General features: G+C 34.0%; 1 protein-coding gene across 1 annotated transcript; it reads left to right on the top strand.

Annotated features, from left to right (window-relative positions):
* The first annotated feature begins 1,210 nt into the window (after window positions 1–1,210).
* On the top strand, window positions 1,211–21,273 carry LOC133195198 (protein MCM10 homolog). The gene is made up of 20 exons (XM_061331055.1): window positions 1,211–1,217; window positions 2,314–2,745; window positions 4,028–4,432; window positions 4,533–4,667; window positions 5,065–5,199; window positions 5,382–5,487; window positions 6,353–6,515; window positions 6,890–7,048; window positions 8,470–8,597; window positions 9,691–9,771; window positions 11,166–11,258; window positions 11,391–11,543; window positions 12,054–12,136; window positions 12,312–12,553; window positions 15,165–15,291; window positions 15,441–15,580; window positions 15,664–15,777; window positions 17,374–17,519; window positions 20,492–20,534; window positions 20,649–21,273. Exons 1-20 carry the CDS (start codon window positions 1,211–1,213, stop codon window positions 20,748–20,750), a joined length of 2,994 nt encoding a protein of 997 aa, XP_061187039.1. The 3' UTR covers window positions 20,751–21,273.
* Window positions 21,274–21,292: the final 19 nt, after the last annotated feature.

Genomic DNA, 21,292 nt, shown 5'->3' on the forward strand with positions numbered 1-21,292 from the left:
ACCTATATACTAAGTATAGTTAGTCAGTTAGTTAGTATATAGGTCCCTGATGTCAGTTACAACACCACCCTATTATCCTAGTTTCGGATCGATTTTTCAGTATCGAATCGAGTGCCTTTTACTATTGCTGACCCAATAAATAATATAGGTGGATAGAAATTATTGTTAAAATATGCCTTTAAGAAAATTACATGAAGTATATAAACATTACTTGTTGATTTAAATGATTTTTTTGCTAAAACTAAACAGTATGAAACATTTTGTATTTTATGATAAACTTTTTGTGATATGCTTCATTAGAATTAAATCAATCATCTCTGAGACATAATTTTCATGGAATATCTTTGCTATTAATTTGTTTTGTATTTTCACTTCTGTCAGCTTTTCATGTTTTCACATCCCGTAAAACGACCTTTTTCGAGCTTCCAAAATTCTTGATTTGAAACTAGGAAATCAACACGTGGCTAGTTTAGATGTTATAATTTCATTTAAAAATCAATTAAATTAATTAATTGTTCATTTTAATATATTACCTTGTTACAGTTATCATAAATTTTCATAACATACTCAATCTGGATCAACAACACACTGAAAGTTGAGTAAGACGCATTTGTTTCCACACTTTCATTTTCTATGACTTGCACTTGTGCGTGTTCAAATCTGGGATATTGTTTCAAATTGTAAATACTGTGGAAAATAATCATGCAGATGTTACAAAGACACAACACAGGGGTAAAATATTCATCCTTTTATTGTATTTACCGGTACCTATAGTAAGAAATTTTTAAACCTGGCACTATGTTTTTCAAGAATGATTCAATAAAAAATTATACAATATTGGCAAATATTCGTTACCGGTAGCATGACTGTACAGACTATTATGCCGATAAAATACTGAAATACAGACAACAAAAAATTATTTAACACCTATTATGGAGGACTGTGATATTTATCTTGGCATATCTCATTCAAACTATAATATTTCCGTTTAAACATGTTAACAGATAAATTCAAGTGTCCAATGTTGACAAAAGTCACAAAGCAATATTTTATCCATCTTCGCTAGCCATTAAGAGTTTCTGATCCAAAATTTACAGTTGTAGAGTAGATTTTGGATCAGGAACCCTTGGCTAGCGAAGATGTATTTTATTTATAATTTTTCATTTTCTCTAATATTTACAGGAGTGAGCTCAGGTGTGGAGACTCTACAATGTCAGGTTGGTAATGTTAACCAATTTGATGAACAATGTTAAATTCAGATAAAATATATCTGTATACATGTTAATTATAATTGTAATGATATATATGTGTTGGTTAAACCATTTTCCAAGACCTAGTACATGTATTAATGTCCTCAGCTTTAGTTAACACATCAAAGGTCTTCATCTCATGACCAGCCTTGTTTTGCTAGCTAGCTTACCTGAGCTGATAGTTCAAGTGAGCTTTCCTGATCAAAATTTGTTGTCGTCATAAACTTTTCAAAATTTCATCTTTCTCTCCAGAACCACTGTACTAAGGCCCAAAAAAATAATATTCTTGTTTCCTGCTACCCGACCTACCCTATTTTTTTGCACCTGACCCTAAAGTTTTTTTTAAGTTTTGGAAGAAAAAAAATCGGGAATTTCCGGAATTTCATCGTTCTGTCACCGTGATCGGTTTCCGTGTTAACACAAAACAAGCATTTCATGAAATTCTTGGTTTAAATATGGACTTTCATAAAATACCACTTGAATTGTGCATAAAAAGACATGAAATTTAATTTTAAAAGACAATATTGCCTGTGACATGTTTTATTTGATCTTGTATTAGTTCATATCCAAAACATGCTGTCGAAAAAAAATAAAATAAAATATAAATATAAAATAATTTTCCTACCTACCTAACCTATTTTTTTCAGGCTGGTAGCAGGAAACAAGACTATTATTATTTCTGGCCTAAATTCATTTAAACTTACCACAAAACATCCTTGGGTGAAGGGGTTTCAAGTTTGTTGATGGGTAGGGTGGGGCCATAATGGGTGATCAAATTTTAAAAACTTTTCAAGAATAGAAAGGTCATGATTAGTCATATTAATTTGGAACATACTCAGGTAGTGTAGATTCAACTTTATTCAAATCATGACTTTGGGGGTAGGGTGGAGCTACAATATGTGATCTCATTTTACCTAGGAATACTTGTAAGCAAAATCAGCAGGGCTATAGTGACTCAGCTGAGCATTGTGGCTCATGGGCCTTGTTATTTTTATAAATAAGCTTTATAAGTTAATTTTATTAGGTATATGTAAATAAAATCCTATACTTTCTTTTGAATTAGATGATGAATGTGAGTTAGATGCCCTAGTTTCACTTTTGGATGACAACAGTGATGCAGGGGGAGTTGAGGAGCTTCAGTTGAGTAGTAATGAATTAGAGGGGGATGCCCCTGCCCCAGACAGTCCCAAAGAGGAGGAGGGGAATGGTGCCAAAACAACAGAGAACCCAGTAGAGGAGGAGTGTGATATAGACACCTTAACAGAGAACCCAGTAGAGGAGGAATGTGAAATAGACACTCTAACAGCATTTTTGGAGGAGGAGGACAGTGAGTTTGAAGAGGAGGAATTCGGTAAAAATAGTCCAGAAAAATCAGTTGTGGACTCCAAGAGTGTCCCCACTGTAGAGTGTGATGTATCCAAGGCAGGAGGAGATTCCTCAGGTCCTCAGTCTGCCAGTGAGGAGGAGGAGGAGGAGGACAACTCAGATATTCAAGGTGCACTCTATAATACTTGTTGATTAAGTAGTATGATTTGGCACACATTGTAATACATTTGCTTGGTACATATACAGGTACTTTAAATTAGGGCTGTCACGGTTCCAAAATTTTTTGGGTCGGGTCGTTTCTGTAAAATTTTGGTTCGGTTTCGGGTTTTTCAGTTCGGTTATTTACATCTATTTTAAACTTTAATTTCATGAATTTTACTTGAAAAATCTTTGTTACATTAAATATACATTGAAAACAAGTCTTAACCATGCGAACATCTAGACATCGGTGGGTAGAACTACTTGGCCTACTATTAGCCACAACCTGACCATTCCTGCTCGTTTTGATAATTATCTAATACTTCTGTGACAAGTGTTTTGTCATGGAATGAAGTAGATTTCAGTTGTGATGTTTATTTTTCACAGTTATCGTCATCATTCCTTTGATTTCCACGCCATTTTTTGTATTGAACAGACTCTAATATATAAATCAGACCCGAACAGAAATCCGGAAAAATGGAACCAAAACCGAACTGAACAACTTGGACCGCGGTTCTCAGTTATTTCGGGTACTCGTGACAGCCCTACCTTAAATCATATTGATTTTACTCTTAGTTTCAGGAAATCAGGTTTGTCAAAATGAAGTATCAGGCCATTTTGAAGGGTGATAATCAAGAAATCATGAAAATAGGATAGGGTTATTAAATTTATTTTCTCGAAAGATGTTTATCGTCCCTATGTAGTACAATAGGGTTTCAAAGTTTTACATAGGAATGTGCAGGAAAATCTTGAAAGTCTTTTTCATTGAAACAAGCCAGAATTATTCATATGCAAATATCCTTCTGCAGTATAGGTTGAAATTGGTCTCCATACTCAGGATAGAGCTGCCTTGAATAATCATAGTAATTAGAAAAAAATGCTATTTACAACAGGAAGGCTGCAGTTAGTTAGTTCAATTAACAAGTATTCCCAAAATGTAACAATTTTTATGAGGGCTACTCCTCCCTTTCCATTAACCAGTCATGGAGGAGTCTTGAAATGTTCAGAGATACAAGTGTGAATAAATTCTCTTAACAAAAGCAAAAATATACATGTAATTTGCTAGAATTGATAGACAAGTGTCAGTATATATTTACCAAAATAAGAGCTTTTGACATGGTTGTGAGCTCATTTGTCTCGATGAAAGTTGTAAAGTGACCTTCACTCTTTGCATGCAAACTGAAGGTCATTCTGTAAGACTGTAAATCCTGTGTAAACAATACAAATAATGAAGATTGTCTTAATTTTCACAGCTGAACTTCTTAACATTCAAAAGAAAATGTTAGAACTACAATCTCAGTTGAAAATGAAAAAGAAAAAGAAGAAAACTCCAAAATCCCCTTCATCCATAGTTCCTAAGACAACAGAGAATGGAGAAACAGATCCTCCCAGTATCACTCACATGAAGAAACAGTCCTCCAGTGATAAACAGGGACAAAAATCATCCCCTCAAATGTCTAAACAGAAAAATGTCACTCAGAAACAAAAAACATCAGATCAACACTGTACAAAGAAAAGTCCAAAGTCCAAGGAAGGAAACAGTCATCAAAAATTAAAAGAGACATTGAAAAATAGGGAACGGAAGAATGATAAAAATGCTGGAAAAGTAGTGTCTCCAAAAAATGACTTGGGTGTTAAAGTTCCAAATAAAAAGAAAGGTAGGCAATTCCAAAGTTTATTATTTTTTTTTATGATGTGAGGAGTTTCAATTAATTTCACAATTTTGTGATGGGTGTAAACAATTTGCAATTACATCAGAGCTGACTACAGATCAGGACTTGGGAAGAAATCCATTTTTTGCTGAAGACAAAAATCCAGACCCCGGGGATCCAAATGGAGGGACAGCGGGGCTGTTTGGAGACAGTGACAGTGACTGGGATGAACTTGATGGAGGTCAGGAATGAAAGTCAGATTTATAAATTCATTATGTTTAAGGTTCTTTCTATTAATTATATAAGAAACTGTTTAGAGAGCACTGTATACATTTTTGCTCTGTGTTATTTTCACCTTTTCACTCCTGAAAACAATTTTGCCCCATTTTAAATTCGCCAAAACACAGTTGTAATTTTCTTTCCATTTGCCCTACCGTATTTTAAATTCACCCACTAGCAACAAGGGGAAAAGGGGGGAAATGGGGATGAAAATTTCTCTGTATACAGCAATTTACAGAAATTTGGGGAAGAATTCACGATGATAATTATTTTAAATCAAAAGCAGTATAGAAGATCAATGTACATGTTCTATGATTGCTGAAGAAATAAAATTTGAAAAATCAGAAAATGTACTTTAGAGGTGAAGTCAGGATTAAGTGAGTCAGGCCAAGTCATCCGAGACCTGATGAAGAGGGAGAATGGTCAGAGAGTGTCCCACGCCTCACAGGGCGATGTTCAAGAGCTCAGACAGAGAGCACTCAAGTCAAACTCATGTAAGGACTGTTACCAAGTGATATCCAATTCATGTCTTAAATCTCAGCTTCATTATCGTGACATTGTGTGTTTGTCTCTGATTTATTCTTTCTATACATGTACACAGAGATGATTTCCGTACATGCTACAAATACATGTACAAATTGTAGATTAAATAAATTAACTTCTTCATCATTTGTAGGGAAAAACCGTCCTTTTGCTGGACAGGAAATGGTTGATCCACCCCGCAAGAAAGCTAGTGATGATTACATGAGTATAACAGATTCATTCTCAGGAATCAGAATCATGTATGGGTTCTTTTATATTACCTGTGTATATATTTTTTAACCTTTTGCATAAATGTTGAAATCTGAATTATAAACTATGGCTAGTAGATTTTCAAATTCCAAACATAAATGGGGAAAATTTCTGTTTGTGCTTACAAGAGCTGCTCCAGTATAAACATTGGAGGTGAGTCAGAGGGACTTTATTTCAGAAGCCCAACCTGTAGAATAATATCAGACAGAACCCCAGTAGAATAATTTTCATCAGCCCCCCTCCCTCCCTTCCTCCAATCACTTACACCAATAGGAATGTAAGAATATTGTTATTGTCTTGTTCATGAAATAAATTTTTTAATCTCTATGGATTTAAGAAAATTAAGTAGAAAATTAAATATTTTTTTTACATTGTGTGACCAATCATTTTCTGCAATTATAAAGTCTTTATCTTAGAGTAATATCAAATTGGTATCACATTTTTCTCCGCCCCAGAAATTAAATGGCAAGAAAGATCCTTGGTGTTTCCACATGAGATGCAAGGTCATTTAAACAAATGTTTCAACTGGGGAGGGGTGGGGGGTATGGACTTGACTATCTTCTTACACCAAAACGAGTAAATTTGTTAAAGCCTTATGTTAGTCAAACAGTCAATATCAATTATCTTGTCTTGAGTCTAAGCAGACTTCATACTCTGTTGCTCCAGACTTGACAAGCCCTTGTCCCAAATCAACTGCACCAAAACATTATCTACCCCAAACCTAGAGAATAGAAATAATCAGAACACCACCACCAAATGGAGTAGAATTAATTTACATTGTACCATCCACTGGAATAGGCTGAAATAGTTTTCACAGTTTGTAGACTTTTCATGGCATTATATGTTCTTTTGCAGCAATCCAAAGATTTCAAGCATGGAGATGAAGTATAAAATGGCAGACAGAACTTTGATTAAACTGTCCAAGATTCATTTAAAACTTAAGAGTGCTGATCTTCAGGGTAACTGGGTGACAATAGGGGTCATTGTTCATAAAACAGAGCCTCGTACTTCTGCTACGGTAAGTTAAGTGTGGTTCCATAGAATTCTTAGATTTCAATGTGCTACCTACATGTTTATAATTATAAATAAATAGGCTAATAGTTAACTATTTTAACGTTACAGTACTTAAATTATAGATTAATAGTAAGGGAAGATCTCCTTTGGAAAATAAGGTAGAAATGTTCACAACAGCAGGAAAATGGTTTTGTTATTGATGATTTAGAATCTTTTTCTGTGTGGAAATATATTTACATGTACTTTCAGACTTAATTATGTGACAGAAAAGGAAAAATTGAATGAATTTATGACATGTACCGGTACATCACTGTTCTCACAAAATATACATGTATGTAGTTGCACCAGGGTATAAATAATCTTAGAATTTAATTTTAGGGTAAGTCATTTTGTATCTGGCGGATGAGTGACCTTGAAGATTGTGACAGGACCATTAGCTTCTTCCTGTTTGGGGAGGTATTCAAACAACACTGGAAGAATGAAGTCAAGTCAGTGGTGGGCATCCTTAATCCTCACAAGATGGACAAAGCTGATAAGGTAGTTATGTATAATGTCTGCTAGCTGTAGTGATGAAATAAAGCTTATATCTTTTGAAAGAATTGTTGTAAGTGGAATGAAAAAAGTATCCATTGTATTGTTATTTTCCTTAAAACATGGGAATCGAGTGCGCAAGTGAGACAAGGCAATGTGTGGGTGTTCCTATGCAAATGAGATTATTTTTAAATGAGAAATAGGCATATCAACAATCTAGTACCCTTATAATTCGGTTGTACTAAATATTGACTATTGTAAAGTACATGTAGACAGATGCATGTTGTATAACTTCTTCTTATAACTTCATGATTATTTACTAGTTACTTCTGAGTAAAGTGAATGTCAACAAAAGTGCTGCAGTGAAAGGGCATTCTCTGTTTGACCTTAATACTTGACATTTGTAATCGGTTGATAATTACTTGTAAAATTGCTAAGTTCATCACTATTTATATACATAATTTGCACATCTAAACAAAACAAAACATTTCAACAATTCTGAATTACCTTGCATCAAATTTTAAAAATGAATGCTTCAGTGAGCCAGTCAGCCAATGTTTTGTTACTTTCACCATACATTGTGTTTTTGATATCACTAGTCCATATGACATCATCTAATACAATTTAGTATAGTACAGTATATATTATCATTTTACTAACAACGTGACAGTTTGCTTGATGGGGCCTGCTAAAATTTTGCATGCTGATTATCATTTTACTCATTGATTGGATGTTTGATTTCAATGAAATCAATACATGTACTTATTTGCATATGAAACTCAGAATACAACAATACTCTGATAATACTGGCCAATCACATTGAATGATTGTTTACCATTACTGCATTTGTAGTCAGCAGCAACGTGTGGTAAGTCAAAGCCTGTTTTCTGTCCTCAAAAAAGCATGTGTCATATTTTTTGTGATTTGACCGGATGGAGTTTTAAATATGCATAAGAAAATTTAAAGGATGGAATAAGTAAGGCTTCTCTGCTACTTTTGTACTATATAGCTATCAGTATCATCATTATAGGAAGTAAAATTTGCTTTGTCTGTCCACATTGTTGTATACTGCATACTAGTGAACAATCATTCAATTCGATTGATAAGTATTGTCAGTGGTATTGCTGGATTCTGGGTTTCATATATGCAATGTATTATTGATTCCATTGAAATCAAACATCCAATCGATAAGTAAAAATGATAATCAGCATATAAAATTTTAGCATGCCCCATCAAGCAAACTGTCACGCTGTTGGTAACGATAATAGTTGTTGTGCTCTTAGATGCCTTAGATACACTTAGGTAAAGAATATTGTAAACTTTTGATTTATAACATGCTTAATGACCACAATTAAACTAGGCCTTACCTGCATAAACAATGGTGCATGAAATCTATAAACAGTGACCTCCCTTGATTTTCTCCACAGAGCCAGCAGGACATGGCTTTTACAGTGAACCATCCCAACCAGATACTGATAATGGGCTACTCCCAGGATGTAGGCAAGTGTGCCGGAGCCAGTAAAGCGGGCAAACCTTGTACTAACTTCATCAATAGGTAAATGTTTGGTTGATATTAATAATGGGCTACTCCCAGGATCTGGGCAAGTGTGCTTGGAGCAAGCAAACCTGGCAAACCTTGTACTAATTTCATCAATAGGTAAATGTTTGGTTGATACTGATAATGGGCTACTCCCAGTATCTGGGCTGGGGCAAGTGGGCAAACCTTGTACTAATTTTATCAATAGGTTATTACTGTATGTGATTAAGAGTGTGGATGATTGTTACCGTATAACAGGCATTTTCTGCAGTTGGAAATTTTTGCAATTTGTCCCCCGAAAGGTAGCAAATTATTTTCTGTGTTTTCAATTTCTGCAGTTGCATTCTACCACAGAAAATATTTATAGGATATATTGTAAAATCACTTATTTTTGTGGGTTCAAATTTTTCGTGGTTTAAGGAAAAAATATTGGCTCGAGGGGATTTGATTTCGTGGGTGGAGGATAGACTTTATACTGTTGTATAGAATTGTATAGAATTTTGATATTTTGTTGGGAACATGAATTCATGGGTCTCCTCATACCATGAAATCAACAAAATTAAAAACTCCCACGAAAATTAGTGATTTGACAGTCAACACCAGATTTTTAGGATTTGGCAGAATGACACTGCCATATTTACCTCCTTTAAATTCATCTATTAAATACATGTTGATCAAAGGTGCATGAGAACTAATTCAATGCCCTACTATCTTTTAGTTTATCTTCGTAAATTATTTTCAAATCCTTTTTTTTTTTTTTTCATACATCATGCATAGTTCTTTTTTTAGAATACAGAGTAAGAAGTTTTGAAATGACATTAAATCAGGTTGACTGACATATGCACCACCTATGCATCAGACTTGCATGTAAGAAATATCTGAATTCATATTGAACAAATATTTTGTGATTGTAATTTTTTCAGATTTGTTCTATCCACAAAATTCCACAAAAAATTGGAACTGCAGAAAATGCAAGTTATATGGTATTTAGAGTTAAGCATGAGATATTCGAGTAATTTTCCTTTCCTTAACTTGCAGTAAAAAAAAAAGCATGGTTATAAAGATAGAAATCTTAGACAACATGAAATGCTAAATGATTGTTTTACTTTAGACAACAAGGAGAGTTCTGTGTGTACCATGTACAGTCAGCGTACAAGAAAGTCAGTGCTAAAAGGACAGAGCTGCAGGGAAGGTGAGTCTCTCTCTCTTCTCCTAGGAGATAAGGATTATACATTTGTATGCTTTTTGAAACACATATGTCAGATACCAAGGTCCACTGTGATAGCAACACTTTCATTATATTTGTATGTAGGTTAATTTTGCATGACCATTTTTATACTTGAGTGTTTTAGAGAATGTGTTTATATCAATTGTTTAAGATCAGTGGGAATGTAGCTTTATCATCTCTCTGCTTTCATTATACATTATGCCCCCATCACTATATATATTTGTTATATACCTTTAAAAATTGTTTCCTATATAAATCTATACTAGATAGTCTGACATTTCCAATGTTTTACTGAGCGGTCCATTGAAAATCGATGTTTGACCGCAGAGTGAGATATTGGACCTGTCGATGAGATATTGGACCACTTATGTCACATTGTGGGCGGTACCGAGTTTGACTGCGGTGCAGGTAAAGGAAATTTACATCATGGAAACTGTTACAAGATACATGCATGTAAATAGAATAAAAGGTATAACAAAACATTTATTGACTGTGTTCTCGAGCAAAATGCATTTTGTCAACCCTCGAACCAAATATTTGCCTTCAACCTAACGACCTCGGGCTAACAATTTGGTTCTTGGGTCTGACAAAACGCATGTTGCCCTCGAACCCAGTCAATAAATGTATAACATTATATATAATGATGGGGGTGTTCATCCATCTGTATGTCCATATGTCTGTCCATTAAGCTTTGGGGTACCCATCTCTAATCCACAACTCCTCTTATGCCACTGAATAAAATTCAGAACACATTCTTTCAAAGAACTTTTGTTACATAGTGCCATTGTGCACCACCTCTTTTACTTTTTGATGGGACATATCATATGCTTTGGGCTTCCCATAGTAAAACATGGACACTGCCTTTCTTTCTATAACATTGGAGTTACCCATCTCTTATCTGCAACTCCTCCTATACCACTGAATAAAATTTAATGATACTTCCACAGAATCTTTATTATATAGTGCCATTGTGCACCTCCCATTTTATCTTTTGATTAGTCACATACACATATATTTCAAAATTCCCATAGCAAAACATGGACACTGCCATTCTTTCTGTAATACCCACTGTAATAGTACTCTTTATCATTAGATTTTCTGTGTTCCACTTAATTTCAGGCACAAAAATCTGTACTTGTTTGTTATTTATCAATGTTACCATGGAAAGATTAGAGTTATTGCTCTTGTATAACTTTTTCTTGCAAAGAAAGTGATTAGAAAATAGACTATTACTAATTTTTCCAGAAAGTGTTTGAAAAATTAAAAGGGGAAAATTTAAGCTAATATGTTTGATTTCTGTTTTTTTAATACATATATATATATATTCTCTGTGATTTTTCTGTTTTTTTTTTTTTTAGTTCACAAGTTACTCCAAAAAATCGAATGTTTGGACCAAGGAATACAAAGGAGTCACTTTTCTTTTATGGAGGCGAAACATTTACCAACACAAAGTACAGTTTGAAGTTAATTAGAAACAATCAGATGTTAGAATTTAAAAATGCAATATTTTCTATGTATAAAGAGTTCAATTGTTTGAGTAAATTAAATCCTGTAAAAGAAACAATGAATTGTTTTTAATGTAGAAGAAAGTCCACCCTGAAAGATCAAGTATCCCTGAAGAATCTCCAAGCCAGTCAGCTACAACACAAGGGTAAATTTACCACACTGTCACTACATAACCTTGACCCGGAGGATATAGACAAACTTAAACAGCTGAACCAGAAAAAGAATGACTTGTAAGTTTTTCCTTTAATCAGTCTAGGTTATCTATCTGGTTGCTGAACATGAGAACCTATCTAACAGAATGCTAATTAGGCAGTTTTGTTTTAATTTTTTAGCTCACCTCGACAAAGTCGAGAGATGAGCTTATGCTATACTCCCAGTTTTGGCATTTTGGTTTTAGGAGGGAATCATTCCCAAGAACATGTAATTATAAGCTAAACTTGGATGGATGATGCATCTAAGAATGCACACTACTGATTTGCTTCAAATGATGGATCTGACCTACATTTTCTATCAATTGTGAAACTTTTGTATAAGTGGAAATTTATGTAGATATTTTTAAGAATAAAAAATAAAGTCCACCCATCTGCCTCAATTTTTAAGCAGATTAGGATGTGAGTCTAAAATTTATATTTTTCTGGCCCCATGTAGATGCAAAACATAATTAAAATAAGTAGCTGTGCAATTTTTGAACAATTTGTTATATTGCTACAATTTTATGTTTTATGTCATTGGTTTTTCAGTGTAGAATTATTGTCCACACCCACAGTTGGTTCACTAAACATTGTGAAGCACCTGGTGAAAAAAGAAAACCGGACAGAACCAGGTGAGTTAATAAACATTAAATGTGCTATAATGCATGTACATGTAGAATTTCTTTTACACAATCAATCAGGAGTATCGGTCTCCAGGTTTGAAGTTGACCTAAAATTAGGTCTAAAATAATTATCGGATGTTTAAAAGATGAATATTGTTTGCTAGGCCACATTCTTTAATTGCAGAATTCTCTGAGGATAAGAAGGTAGAGATACAGTCTATATCTCCAGCAGAGCTTCTAAAACAACACAAACTGGACATGATCAGGAAAAAGAGGGCCAAACAAACAGGTGTCTCCTCCCTAGGAAGTCAGGCCAGCCCTACCGCCACAGCACCTCAGTTAGGAAGAGGGGGGCTATCTGATGGATTTATTTCCCTTGACATGACCAGTAAAAGCAAACCTATCTCCAGCAAGGAGCTAGCTAAGGTAATCAGATTGTCAGAAGAGAAAATGTTTTAATGAGGAAATCTAGGCCAATATGTTTCATAACAATGTTCTACAGTCTTTTTATCTTAGCCTCTGACAAATCAACTTTGAAAAATCACATTTTTAAAAATATATACCAACATACATGACATGGTATGTTTAAAAGAAATTTAATTTGTCAAAATTATTTGCCAGATCATTTGATGCTACTTCTAAAACTATAAACCATATTTCACTCTCTGGGTTGTTTTTGTTGCACAAATATGTGAGTATGAGACACTGTATATGATCAGATCTCTGTTGGTCTACAATATAAACTGATAAATATCATCAGGTATTGGAAAAGTGATACACTATGGTCATGGTTAAGGTGGTTTCGAATGAAAAATGATGGATAAAATCATCACTTTAATGCTTCTCGGTGACCATTCAGGCCATTTGATAAACCATCTGAATTCATGAGTCATTTTAGATCAATGAACTTTTTTTATGTTAATGCTTGTTTCATTCATATTTCCTATCTCATCAATACCATTCCATAACTAAAACCTGATACATGTCATGTATTAGTAACAAGTATAAATCAGGCCCAAAAAAATATTAGTGTCAATTTTCTTAACAATGTCCACCTCTTGTAGACCCTATCCACCCCAAACTTTGAATATATCTCTATTGACTTTAGACTCAACTGTTTCATTTACTTAATATTAAAGAGAGAGAGAAAAAGTATGCAACAACAAAAATCATGCAAAGAAAATATTTTAATTTAGAGATAATGAAATGTTATTGTACCTTGATAAAGTTAGTGCAGTTATTGTTTTTGAAAATACACAGTACGGAAATAGAATCAAAATTTTTTTTTTCAAAATGTTGTATATTATAATATGGAAATGTTATTTTCAAGGAAGGTCAATCACAGCAGTTTTAAACATGAAAAAAATTGGATGGTTTCTTCAGAAGTGGCTCACAGAAAAAAAAAAGAGAAACCTATATTTTTTTTTCATTATTATTTATATATAAACACATTGAATCTGGTAGCCAAAATTTAGCAGAAATGTAGGAAAGTGCTTTAAAACTGTTAAATCCCATTTGTTATATACTGGAGTCATTGACCTCTCTAGTGTTCCTAATCACTGAAAAATAAAATATGATTGTAACGGTAAGCTTGAAATAAAAACTGCAATTTTTCTAATGCGCAATTTGGTGATTCATCTATTGTGTGAAATCAGAAATGATTCAGGTATACAAGGAGGATTTCCATATTTCTGTCATTTCTGTAATTATAATGACATTGTCTATGATTTAGATAAATCTCGGATATATTCCTAATTGTGTATTTTAAGTCTTGGACCTTGTATCTCACTGTTAACTAACAGGATAACTTCCATGTTAGATGTAGTGTCATACCCTCCAACAATGTGTCAATGAATCATGATGAATTCTCTGTGTAAAAATCATCAGTATGGTGGTGCTAAAATAGCACAGGATGCAGATTTGCATGAATTATCCATTTCAGTTAAAAATTTTCTGATTTAGGTCTTTATGTCATATTTCCACTGTCCATTGTAAATTTAAGCTTATTAATCCCTCCCTGAGCCTGTGTGTATAGTGGGTGATTATCATTGGCAGCTCTGATTTACAGCCAGTAATGTTCACCTTGGAAATATCTCCCATCTTTCATTCAAACAAAGAGGATTAAAGAGCCTCTTTTTTGTGGTGATGGAGGAAGTTATATTTCCACTAATGATTAGGTCATTCTGTGGAATTTTTATGAATGGAATTGTCAGTGAAGTAATGGTATTGATTGGTTTTATCTGATTTCTGTCTATGGCTACGATTAACCTTATCAAGTCTTTCTGGCCATTCCCCCATCCGGCTGATCTCTGGACCATGATTGGCAGAGTGCATTGAAGGAAAAGGGGAGATAACTGCTATCAGAAGATTAACAATTTAATTTGTTATGCACTAAGATTAATGTGCCTTTTGATTGACAGAAATTAATACTTCATAGAATCTTCTTAGCTTTGATCAAAAGACTGTTGTGAAGGAGACATGATAAATTAGGGGGTGAAGTTGCCTGGACTTGAAGCTTAAGAACATTTGCATAAGGTCAACTAAGTTATAATTTGAAATTATTAGCCCACCACTGTGTGTGTTGTTTGTCGTTAAACATTTTAAAATTTTCACTTTCTCTGAAACATTTTAAATTCCAAGACAGTATTACTTTTAAGTGACAGATAACATTTCAGACCTTGATAAATAAAGTCCCTGTGTCACAATAATGTATAGATTTTTACTTTGTAAGAAAACTAAAATAAAACAAAACATGTATAACATGAAAGTATTGTTATCTTTATGAACTGAAGCGTCAAGACTTTAATCAGATTTTATTTTGAAAAGATCTAGGTAATCTGAATGAAAATATAGAATTCTGCTAGAACTTCATAACAGTAAACATTAATTAGATCATTCTTTAAAAAAAAAGATTTTAAACCTAAAGATTTATTGAGAGTCTCAAGTAAAAATAAAAGTCTACCACATATGTCAGTGTGATTTCAACTTTCAATTTAAATTTCCCCTAAAACTCTGGTTACCATTTTATTATATACAGATGGTGGCTGTGTCCAAGATTAAAAAGAGTGGAGGGATTCAGAAGGATGACCCCAATTCATTGAAGAGGAAGAGAGAATCTCCAAAGGTCAAGGAGATGATTCAGGAGAGGGTTCTATCTAACTTAGGTAGGTAGGGTCAATCCTATCCATTCTACTCACTCTAACAATAGGTCTGATTTCCTTATCAATTCATCTAGTGACTTGAAATAATGATGTTAGTTTTTGTTGCAATATGAAAGAGTCAGTGTGATTCTAAGGGACTCATGTTTTTGTAGGGAGTAATGGAAATGAGGACAAGATACCAGAGGAACCCCCAAAGAAGCGTTCCAAGCTTCTGGGGAACATTGATGAAAATTCTGAAGATTTTAAAAAACTCATGAAGTCTAAATCAAAGCATACTGGGGCCCTTGCTGAGGTGAGTGCCATTTGGAAAGAGATCCCACATTTCATTCACAACTTCTTTTGAGTATTTTAATTCCACTTTTGTGATGACTTCAGGTTGAACAAGAGCAGGAGGAGCGATACTTTATGGAACTGGAGAAAAAAGAGAAGTATGAGGACAAGATGCAGTCAACCATGTCTGTCAAGTGTACCGTGTTCACCTGTAAAAATGTAAGTCAGGTCAACCATGTCTGTCAAGTGTACTGTGTTCACCTGTAAAAACATAAGTCAGGTCAACCATGTCTTTCAAGTGTACCGTGTTCACCTGTAAAAACGTAAGTCAGGTCAAGCATGTCTGTCAAGTGTTCCTTGTTCACCTGTAAAAACATTAGTCAGTTTAAACATGGTTGTCAAGTGTACCTTGTTCTCCTGTGAAAATGTAAGTCAGGTCAACCATGTCTGTCAAGTGTACCGTGTTCAACTGTAAAAATGTAAATCAGGTCAAGCATGTCTGTCAAGTCTACTGTGTTCACCTGTAAAAATGTAAGTCAGGTCAAGCATGTCTGTCAAGTGTACTGTGTTCACCTGTAAAAACGTAAGTCAGGTCAACCATGTCTGTCAAGTGTACCGTGTTCACCTGTAAAAATGTAAGTCAGGTCAACCATGTCTCTCATTTTTACCGTGTCCACCTGTAAAAATGTAAGTCAGGTCAACCATCTCTGTCAAGTGTACCGTGTTCACCTGTGAAAATGTAAGTCAGGTAAACCATCTCTGTCAAGTTTACCTTGTTCACCTGTAAAAACGTAAGTCAGGTCAAGGATATCTGTCAAGTGTACTGTGTTCACCTGTAAAAATGTAAGTCAGGTCAACCATGTCTGTCAAGTGTACTGTGTTCACCTGTAAAAATGTAAGTCAGGTCAACCATGTCTGTCAAGCTAGTGTACTGTGTTTACCTGTAAAAACGTATGTCAGGTCAACCATGTCTGTCAAGTGTACCGTGTTCACCTGTAAAAACGTAAGGTCAAGCATGTCTGTCAAGTGTACTTTGTTCACCTGTAAAAACGTAAGTCAGGTCAAGCATGTCTGTCAAGTGTACCGTGTTCACCTGTAAAAACGTAAGTCAGGTCAAGCATGTCTGTCAAGTGTACCGTGTTCACCTGTGAAAATGTAAGTCAGGTCAACCATTCTCTGTCAAGTTTACCTTGTTCACCTGTAAAAACGTAAGTCAGGTCAAGGATATCTGTCAAGTGTACTGTGTTCACCTGTAAAAATGTAAGTCAGGTCAACCATGTCTATCAAGTGTACTGTGTTTACCTGTAAAAATGTAAGTCAGGTCAACCATGTCTGTCAAGTGTACCGTGTTCACCTGTAAAAACGTAAGTCAGGTCAACCATGTCTGTCAAGTGTACCGTGTTCACCTGTAAAAATGTAAGTCAGGTCAAGCATGTCTGTCAAGTGTACTTTGTTCACCTGTAAAAACGTAAGTCAGGTCAAGCATGTCTGTCAAGTGTACCGTGTTCACCTGTAAAAACGTAAGTCAGGTCAAGCATGTCTGTCAAGTGTACTTTGTTCACCTGTAAAAACGTAAGTCAGGTCAACCATGTCTGTCAAGTGTATTGTGTTCACCTGTAAAAATGTAGGTCAGGTGTTACTGCACCATATTGTAAATGAATGCACTGCTGTTTCCAAGAGAGTTTTATTTGCTCACACCCTAGTAAGAAAATTGCTTTATGTAGCAAACTCCATATATTAAAGTACTTCATTCCATTTTCTTCATTCCAGACATTCAGTAATGTGCTTTAGGTACTTTTTTATCTGTGTTGACAGTGTGGCTACACAGCTTTTAAGTTAGCAGACAGATGTAAGACTGAGAGACATATCATTACTAAGTCAGAAACATCCAAAAGATTCTTCAAATGTAAACATTGTGGAAAGAGGAAGATTTCTATACAAAAGTACCCAACAGAGCCATGGTAAGCATTTAAATCTAGTTTTTTTTTTTTAGCTTATCACAGCTAAAATGAACTTTTTTGTCTCCTGCTTTCAATGAAAATGGGGGATATTAATTTGGATTTGTCGTCCGTCCATCTGTCTGTCTGTCATTGTGTCTGTGTGTAACACTTTCATTTCCAGACTTTATCACAAAAATCATTTTAGCTTTTGCATCGAAATTATCATATATCACTATGGACCAAAGAAGATCCGTATTGATATTGAGGTCAAAAGGTCAAGGTCAGAAATTAATATATATTCTGTCTGTGTAACATTTTTGTTTCTGGATAATATACTAAAAAGTAGGGATGTCAAAATATTTATTTTCTTTAGTCGAATATTCGATTGCATTATTCGAACGATAGTCGAATATATTCGAAACTTTTTCGGAAACTAAAATTTTATTTGAAACTTCACTGGTACATCACATATTTAATCCCAAATCCCCCTTTTTTAAATTGATTAAAAAGTTACAGCAAAAGTTACACACAGATGTTCACATGGACTTAAAATGTGGATAGCGTGTTTATATTTATTTAATAAAGACTTCTAATTTCTCCAAAATGTAGGATTTCACCGTCAATCATGTTCATAAATTGGTCTGTAAAGTCGGTTTTTTAGGAAGCATAAAAAATGACTGTGTGATATATTTTTTTAAAGCTTACTAAAATGATGGGGGCACATACGGTGCCCTTGATAATGTTAAATATTTGAATATACTTTTTGTACCAATTATCAAAATGTCTTTAAAATATGTGAAAGGATATTGATTTTATAATAATTATCGTATAATGGGTACATGGTACGAGATCAAGTCCAATTAATAGTTTTACAAAGAAAGCGCAGTATGGCGAGATAATTTTATTATAAAAACAACACATTAATTGACAATAATTCACGCGGAAGTGAAGCGTTTCTAATCACTGTTCTTTCTACATGAAAAGTCAGCAGTTTTTAATGAAGAAAATTATCTTATCGACTGTGTCTGAGGGAAGACGGTTTCTCAATTTTAGGATGAGAATTCCAACTCTTTATCACTCTTTTATTGAATTTATTTATTCGAATGTCGTTTCGTTATTCGATCGTCGGTCCATTCGACTGATGGTCGAATAGTCGACTATTTGTTGACATCCCTACTAAAAAGCTTTGAAGCTTTTTCAATGAAACTGTATATCACAACTCCCTATGGCCTACAGAAGTTTTTCAATTTTGAAATCGAAAGGTCAAAGTCAAATATTCATAAATTGCAAAAAGTTTCCAGTAATAACATAAATTTTCTTTGAGTGTTTTCAATGAAATTTTATATCATGACTTCCAGTGACTTATAAAAGACTCCTATTGATTTTCAGTCAAAAAGTCCAGATTGGAAATTCATTCTGACTGTGTATAACACTTTTGTTTCCAAAGGATATCTCAAAAAGCTTATGGCCTTTTACAATGAAACTTTATGTCATAACTCCCTATGGCTAAGAAGACCCTTTTGAATTTGAGGTCAAAATGTCAAAGGTCAAGGCCAGAAATTCATACATTGCAAAAATGGTTTCCAGATGAAAACTTAAGTTTTCCTTGAGCTTTATCAGTTAAATCTTATACCATGATTCTCAATGACTTAAAAAGGGCCCTTTTGATTTAGGTCAAAAAGTGATGGTAAAAAAAAAAATCATATCTTGCATAAAATGGTTTTATTTCCTAGTTCTCTTTGAGAATTTGCAATGAAATTTTATATCTTTAGCAGGGTTGTGAACTTGTCTCTAAGAAATAGAAGGGGACGTTAACAAAGAAGAAGGGGGTTTGGGGTCCGTCCCCTATTTGGGAGTTTAGGGGGGATACCAAAATAAATGTGGGATTACATTATTATAGGTGGGGAAGCCCCAGGGTCTAAGGGACAACCCAGCTTTAGTCCATATTATTTAAAAAAGAGCCCTAGTGATTTGAGGTCAAAAGGTCAAAGGCCAGAAATTCAAATACTGCATAATAGTTTTCATATGACAACTAAGTTCTCTGTAAGCTTTTGCAATAAAATGTAAGGTCTTGTGATTCTTTAACTTAAAAAAAAACTATTGACTTTAAGGCCAAAAATGAAAAGGTCAAGGCCAACTTTTTTTGCACTTCCTTTCATGTCTTCCACCATTTAATTTATTTGAAAGGAAATTTGCATTTTGGGGAATTTAATATACTTCTGCAATTAAAGTTTGGGGGGATGGGTATATAAGCATCACTGTGTCTGCCCATCTGTCCTTCTTGTGTCTGTACAATCGTGGTTTGGTCATAACTTTGTGATGAAAAAGATTGAAGTTCACACTTGATATTAAGATTGTTAATGATCTGAGAGTGTGTTTTACTGTATATAATTTGGCTGGCACCATACTTTTTAATGAAGAGACATTGGAATTCATACTTCACTCGAAGATTACCTATAACCATAGGTTGTCTCATGACCTTAAGGTCATTATACAAAATCAAGGTTTCTTTCAGAAAAATGTACAATCCCTGTCCTCACCGTATCTGAAAAACTGTTAATGTACTTATTTTAGTGGTTAATATGAGTCAGAAAGAGATCACATTACATTGTGCCAGAGGATAATAAATATCTATAAGCCTGCTGTAGCAAGATTCAGAATCTAATGATCTGTCAAATTGAACAATTAATCAATTTGTTGGCCATTTCATTGAAGCAGCACTTTATCACTTTACTTTACATGGTTGTATCAATGTTTTAAGAATTGAAATTAAAGAATAAATTTAGAGGATTAAGTTTGGTTTAGGAAAAATAAATTGGTGTAGATATACTTGATTTCAGAACTTTTTAAATGGTTGTAGGATAAAACTCTGTGGATGATTTTAATGAACACTGTAATGTGCTTCAAGTTATGGCACATCGTAATTTTATCTTACTTAGTGCATCATTTAATTTAGAGTTCACATGAACTTTAATCACTCCTTTATATTACAGTGATTGTGGGGAGTATAACTTCCTGAGAACAGCCATGATGGAGGTAGGGATTCTCTTTATGACAGATTTATGTCAGATTTTTTTCTCTAGGCAAAACAAATCTTATTAAATTTACGAGTTTTTATAATGGAGACTGTAGTTAAGAACTTATTTGTAGGAGAGGAAAGGCCCTAAGCTGCCGAGTGAAAATTTGAGTTTGCGGGGAGACGAGGTGGCATATTTAGGGTCAATGAACCAAAAAGTGTATCTGGATATTTAGATACCTCTACGTCCCTATACCTAAAGAGGCAATCTTACAAACACTTCTAATGTGCAACCAGAGGACAATGAAGAAATATGTGTGAAAACTTGAATATATCAAATATCAGGAATTGTACAGATATTTATTTTTCTCGTATTTATATATATTGATTTTTTTTTTTGAAAATTTATTTTTAAACATGAAAAAGTCTAATCTTGGTGCTTGTTAGCTCTAGATTTAAAATCAATATGAAAGTGATACTTTAATACATGATGATTATAAGATTGTTATGAGGCAGTCGTACTGCAGTAGTTCAATATACAGTAAAACATGGTTACAGCGAACAAACATATAATGAATTCATGCCTACAGCAAAGTGATTTTTATTTCCCGTTCTTGTAAAACTTATTTTAAAACTTTTAAACAGGTATAACGATGCACTGTATTGATCCTTGGCATGTGTTTAACTGTGCTTGGCAAAGAAGTCAAGCTTTCAACGCTAGAATCATTTTTAAATGCACTAAAAATAATAATATTGTTTACTTCAATTACTTGTATTA

This window comes from Saccostrea echinata, unplaced genomic scaffold (genome assembly GCF_033153115.1).
Source record: "Saccostrea echinata isolate AGI-Se365-2 ecotype Australia unplaced genomic scaffold, CSIRO_AGI_Sech_v1 ptg000029l, whole genome shotgun sequence".
In the NCBI taxonomy this organism is placed as follows: Eukaryota; Metazoa; Mollusca; class Bivalvia; order Ostreida; family Ostreidae; genus Saccostrea; species Saccostrea echinata.